This window comes from Octodon degus, unplaced genomic scaffold (assembly GCF_000260255.1).
Source record: "Octodon degus isolate 3935 unplaced genomic scaffold, OctDeg1.0 scaffold00079, whole genome shotgun sequence".
Classification (NCBI taxonomy): domain Eukaryota; kingdom Metazoa; phylum Chordata; class Mammalia; order Rodentia; family Octodontidae; genus Octodon; species Octodon degus.
The window spans coordinates 3,079,629-3,086,174 of record NW_004524655.1 but is presented as its reverse complement, the minus strand read 5'-3'; the positions used below and the strand labels follow the sequence as shown (position 1 = coordinate 3,086,174).

General features: G+C 44.7%; 1 protein-coding gene across 2 annotated transcripts in view; it reads left to right on the top strand.

Annotated features, from left to right (window-relative positions):
• Fbxo21 (F-box protein 21) overlaps positions 1 to 6,546 on the top strand; it is a 39,227-nt gene that overhangs the window by 14,450 nt on the left and 18,231 nt on the right. For both annotated transcript variants that reach the window (XM_004636225.2, XM_004636226.3), the window contains exons 5-8: positions 526 to 672; positions 934 to 1,070; positions 1,788 to 1,924; positions 5,971 to 6,150. In XM_004636225.2, coding sequence (XP_004636282.1) covers positions 526 to 672; positions 934 to 1,070; positions 1,788 to 1,924; positions 5,971 to 6,150 — 601 coding nt within the window. The remainder of the gene's footprint in view (positions 1 to 525; positions 673 to 933; positions 1,071 to 1,787; positions 1,925 to 5,970; positions 6,151 to 6,546) is intronic.

Genomic DNA, 6,546 nt, shown 5'->3' with positions numbered 1-6,546 from the left:
CCCCCCCAGAACCGGGGATTGAACTCAGGCCTTTGTGCTTGCTAGGGAAGTGCTTATTCTACTGAGCCATCTCCCCGGCCCCTACCAAATACATAAAATTTTTTTTAAAAATCCAGTCTTTCAGGATAGCTTTCAACTATTTTTAAATAAAAGAACTGTCTTGTAGCATGAAGTTTCAGAGATGCTAGATTTTGAGCCTATAGAGGGAGAGGGCACCTTGTAAAGCTCTCCTTTGTGGCATTTGTTTGGGGGTTTTGTTGTTGCTTTGGTTTGGCTTGGTTTGTCCACAACCTCTGAGAGAAGTTTGGTTATATTAAAAAAAAAAAAAAAAGGAGGAAGCAAGGAAGGGGAGTGAACACTTCTGTTATAGAAGCATCTGGTCTCCCTCCTCAGTGTGTCAGTGGCAAGGCTTGGCACCCAAGGGAAGCTCGTCCGCGGGGGTGACGCAGGAGGTCAGGTCCGCTGCCCGGCTATCAAGAGCAGGTTGAGAGGAGAATTTATTCCATGATTCTTGTTCATCCACAGGAGCTGTCTATATCGATCAGTACTGCAACCCTCTCTCTGACATCAGCCTCAAAGACATCCAGGCCCAGATCGACAGCATTGTGGAGCTTGTTTGCAAAACCCTCCGAGGCATAAACAGCCGCCACCCCAGCTTGGCCTTCAAGGCAGGTGTGGAATCGCTTTGGATCCAGCTATATTTACAAAGGAAACTAGAACGAGAGGGGTTGGTTTATTGGAAGTTCAGGAGAGCAGACCTATTGACTGACAAAAATTGTTAAGTGACACCTAAAACTCCTCCAGCACATGCTCTTCTGGTCTGGATTGGTAGCACTCGGTTATTAAGATGTTGCGAATCTACGTGTAGTGGGCTGGCTGGGCATAAAGGGTCTGAACCTTGTTGGGGTGTTCCAGGCTAGATCTCTGTTTCAGGCGAATCCTCCATGATAATGGAGATAGAGCTCCAGAGCCAGGTCCTGGATGCCATGAACTATGTTCTCTATGACCAGCTGAAGTTCAAGGGGAATCGGATGGATTACTACAACGCTCTCAATTTATATATGCACCAGGTAAATATGGACCACCGCCATTTAAATAAAAAAGTTGGTCCTCCATAACCATGTATTGCACTTCCTCCATGTAGTTGGCTGGATCAGAACTATTTGGAAAAAAAGTAATTGTGTTTGTATTGAACACATATAGACTTTCCTGGTGATAGTTACTCAGACAACCACCATTTACATTTACATAGCCTTTGTACTGTCTAACTAGGCATTGTAAGTAAGCTAGAGATGATGTAAGGTGGATGGCTGCATGGATCTGTTCTGGTGGCGTCTGCTGCCTCTGCTTTTACTATCGAGGCATGGAAAGCCAGCCTTCTACCCTAAAGGGCCAGGCAGCCAGTGCCCTCAATTTTGTGGGCCATGTAGTCTGACTAGCTCCTTAGTGCTGTCCTTCTGTGGAGCAGGCGCAGGCAGATGTGCACGGCTCCGGTCTAACCTGGGTCTGTACGTGGGCACTGGAATTGGAATTTCGAGTTGCTTTTGTAAATCACAAAACAGCATTCTTTAGGCTAAAAAAATTCCAAAAACTCTTCCTATATCAACTATATAGGAAGTGTGAGTGGACTAGATTTGTCCCTTGCTGTGAATTAAAAAAATATTTTCCTGGTGAAACCTCAGAAACTAGCACCAGGCCTCATGCGGGATAAGTACCTAATAAGACTACTTATTGAGCACATGAGCGTGTAAGATTTCTCTGAACCCAAAGCATCTTTTGTCCTGAAGGTCTTGATCCGCAGAACAGGAATCCCAATCAGCATGTCACTGCTATACCTGACGATTGCTCGGCAGCTGGGAGTTCCGCTGGAGCCTGTCAACTTCCCGAGTCACTTCTTGCTGAGGTGGTGCCAAGGGGCAGAAGGGTAAGTCATCTCTGGCATGTGGTCATCAGCGCGAGGAGCCAGCCCCCCCCCCATGCGGATGGGAGGCCAGGATTAAGGGTGACCAGAGGGGTTAAAATGGGATCAGGGTGGCCAGAAGCTTTCTGTCATGGCCCCAGTTGGGACACTACGCTGTAGCTACACAGGGTGCTGCCAACAGGGAGAGTGACTGAAGGCTCCTCTGGGTCCTTCAGGACCCAGCTTTTGCAGCTGCGTCCGAGGCTGCAGTTATCTTAGTTTAATTTGAAAAAATAATATTTCAAGGTCTGTGGCTCTCAGTTTCTTTGTTCCAAAGTAGATCAAAGAGTCATCAAGGGAGTCACTTGTGGGAGGGAGGCAGCTGTGGAGAGCTGCCCAGAGCAGCTCCCCTGGAGGCAGTGCTGGTGGCTTCTTGTGGCCTCAGTGTCTAGCTAACGAGTTCTCTGGTGTTCTTTTTTGAATCTAGTGTTTTACTGGGCAAAGTTTCTTTTCAGTTACTTTTTCAAATGAAAGTTCTTTTCTGTCTAATTTTTCTGAAAAAAAAAAAAAAAAAGTTCAGTGACTACATAGAATAGAAATATTTTCTCATTAAATCTGCTAGTTAGAGGCCGGGGAGATAGTTCAGTAGAATAAGCGCTTCCCTGGCAAGCGCAAGGGCCTAAATTCAATCCCAGATCTGCAAACAAATAAACAAAAAATAATAATAACAAATCTGCTAGTTAGCCAAAACATAAAGGGAAAACGCTCACACCCTGTTCTTCGACACTGCTTCCTACAGATGATCTGTGATACCCTTAGAAGAACTGAGGAACAGTGTAATAAAAAGTGCCTGGGCAGTGACATGGGACAGGACTCATGCTCTGGCCTCCTATGACCCGCAGTCTGCTCCTCTAGAAGCGAGGTTGATGTTTTAGTGGCTTGGCGGAGGAAAGCTCTCCCGGCTTCACCCACGTAGTGGAGCTCTGATGTTAGGGAGGGAAGAAGCCTGTGGCCTGGGTGCGTGTCTGCCTGTCAGCTGAGGCAGTCAGGCTTGTCGGTGTCATGGAAGCCCCCGCCATGCTTTCTCCTTTCTCTCATCCCTGGAAGTAACCACCAGTTTGAAAGTGTTTTTTGTGCAGATTTGTTTGTTTATCACTTGTATTTGTTTTTGTAAATAACTGTACAGGCTTTCCTTGTTTCCTAATCATATATTCCTAAAAATGTACCTAGAAAAATTAATTTCTCCTTCCATAGGTGATTCAACCAGTCTCCCCATGTTTCTAAAATACCTTTAAATACGTGTGTTATAGGGCATTTATCGTAGTGGTTACCACGTATTTACAGGGCAGGACTGTATGTGGTGCTGGTGTCTTGTTTTCTTTCTTGGGCTATGGAAAGATCACTTGAGCCTGGGATTATGGTACCAACCAGGGCATCATAGCAGGACGCTGTCTTAAAACAAGAGCTACCTGCTGAGCCTTGGCCCTGCCTGGCCTTTCTCTCTTCCTTTACACTCCTGCCACTGGTCTTTTCCTTCTTGCCCTACACCAAGACCAGACGGTCTCCGTTACTATGACTTTATACCTAGTCCTGGTAGGGTGCGAACCCGTGAGGGCTTTAACATTGCCAGGCTCTTTTTAGATGTTGCACTTCTACACAGATTGAGCATCTTTCAGGTTCTTTAGAAATCCTGCAAGGCTGTTGACTGAGGCACAGGTTTCTAGATTAAAAAGGGGACCGTCGTGGTGTCTCACTGTCGAGTCTGCCTCTGTGCACATGGTCCTCTCTGTCTGCGCAGGCCCTTGTAGAGTGCTTGAAAAGGTTTACCCTTTTTTCATCAAGCTGGGATTGTGGGGGTTTTTTAGGTATTTATATTTTTAGTGCTATAATAAAAGATAATTTTGGGGGCCAGGGAGATAGCTCAGTGGCATAAGGGCCTGTCTGGCAAGCACAAGGTCCCAAGTTTGATCCCTAGTACCACACACAAAAATTAATTAATTAATTAATTTAATTAATTTGATCCCAGGGAATCTAGAGAAGAAAAAACCTTAAAAAAAAAAAAAAAAAGAAATGAACCTAAAAATTGTTCAGTAATTATGAAGTTTTTTTTTTTTTTTTTGGTCTATGATTTTTGGTACAGGATGTGACATATATGTGTCAAAGTTCACTTTCTGTATAGAGATATCCAGCCAATCCATTCATTGGGAAAAACTTTTTAAAAAATAATTTTTAATATCACTTTCCTAAGTATTAGTGACATACAGGAATGTGGTTAGTAAAGATAGGCTTGATATTCAGCACCTTTGCTGAATAAATTGTTCGCATCAGCAGTTGTCAACGCAGCTTGTCAGTGCTGATAATCACAGTGCCTGGGAGTAGTATTGGTTTTCTTTTTTCTAGCCTTATATATTTGTTTATTTTCCTTATCTTGACTCTGTCAACTAGCTCTTTTTATACAAAGTTGAACCCAGTGATAGCAGGCGCCTCTGCCTGGACTATGATTTTCAGGGACACACATTCCAAGGTTTGCCTTCAGTGGTATTTGGGCCAAACCAGTGTGTGAGATTATCAAAGCGATTCTCCAGATTCCTAATTTGCTAGGAGTTTTAAGTATGGATTCAGGTATTTTTTTTCCCCATTTTTTTTCTGTCTACTCATATTATCAGATAATTTTTCTCTTGTAGTCTTATATATGCACAGAAATAGCTTTGTTTTTGTTTCTGTTCCTTGATGTTGGAAATTGAATCTGCTAAGCATACCATTGAGCTATACCCAAGCTCCAAAAAATAGGTTTTTTAATGTTCAGTTCTATCATTTTTGGAGTTCATCTAATTTAATTATGTGCTTTAAAAATACATTGCTGCACTTGATTGGCTCATATTTCATCCTGGATGTTTTGCATTTCTGCTCAGAAATGATTTTGCCCTATACATTTTTGTATGCTTGTTCTAAGGAGGGCCTGTGTCTACAGCCATACCACCCTGAACATGCCCGATCTCGTCTGATCCTGGAAGCTAAGCAGGGTCGGGCCTGTTAGTACTTGGATGGGAAGAGGGTCTAGCTTCATAAAGAGTTCAAGAGTTCCTTATTTCTAGAATCCTTATGGAAGTCTTAATGTCTTTGCTTCAAGAGGACTGTAAAAGCATGACTTGGGGAAAAATCCAACTGGACTTTCTAGCAGCCAAAGAGAGTAATCTGTGACTTATCGTGTACAGTTCAAGGTGAAACAGTTGCTGAAAAGAAATAGAGTGACCGTGAGATTGAGACCCTCATAACCCCACCATGAGCCCCCCGAGAGCATGCGCTGGTCAGCACGGTGACAGTTTGTGTCCTGTAACCACTGTTGACTACGTCAGTGAGAGCTGGTTCCGTGTAGAAGGGCAAGGTTCACTGGGACCACGCAACCAAATCCAGGAACGCAGTACTCAGCCAGGATGGACCGAGGGGAGGGCTGAGTCCTTGTGGGGTGACCTGCTGTGCCTGTGCTCAGATCCTCAAGGCCTTGGGGTCCCCATGGTGAGCCACTGCTGTTTGGTTGGGGTTTTTTTTTTTTTTTTTGTTTTGTTTTGTTTTTGGTATTTTAGGGAAGGGTCTAAAGGGTGATCAGGGTCTCACTACTAGATCAGACTAGTGGTGATCTGCCTGTTTACAGCCTCCCAAGAGCTGGGATTGCAGGTGTGCCCCAGCACGCCTAGTCTCAATTGCCATCTCAGCTCACCCGGGGATTGAACTCCCAGGCCCTGCAACTGCTTATTTTTAGGAGCTCACAGACTTCCTCAGCCTCAGCCCTTCCCTATTATCTTCCATCTGAATTTTGTTTGATGCCCAGCTGTGAGAGGTTTAATCTTCCTATGTTAAATGACGTACAGCGGTGAGCCCTCTGAAGTACCAGGGTCCTGTGGTGTTGACGCAGCTAAGCTTGTGTCAAGGCTCAGATTTAAACTGGACGAGGCCTTGATATTGTCAGAAGGAATGTATTGCTTTAACCTTCAGCCTCTGATTTGAGCTACCCGTTACAGGAACTTAAGTACTGAATTGTTCAGCTCTCTTCTGTTTGGCTCTTCGGATAGGGCAACTCTGGACATCTTTGACTACATCTACATCGATGCTTTTGGGAAAGGCAAGCAGCTGACCGTGAAAGAGTGTGAGTACTTAATTGGCCAGCACGTGACCGCAGCGCTGTATGGGGTGGTCAACGTGAAGAAGGTGTTGCAGCGGATGGTGGGAAACCTGCTCAGCCTGGGGAAGCGGTAAGCTCTTCGCATTGGTCTGCAGAGCGCATGTCTTACTCAGAGTTTTATTCAGGGGCCTCCCCTCACTGTAGGAAACGGCCAGTTCCTGTGGCCAGGCTGTACACGGGTGGGATGTGTGCGTGCACTAAGTGACTTTTCTTTGAAGTGTTTGCCGGGGACAAGTTCTCTTTGTCACCTGGAAGCATTCCTAGAAGGGCATAGGTTGTTTTCAGAGGCAGGACAGTGTGTCCGAGTGCTTTATGATCCCTTTTTTTTTTTTTTTTTTTTTTTTAACCGGGGATTGAACTCAGTGCCTTTGGCTTGCCACCCTGCTTTATGATCTTTTAACTTATACCTTTCTGTCATTTAGATATGAAAACAGAAGTTTGAAACTTTTTCTGAGCTCAAGGAAGT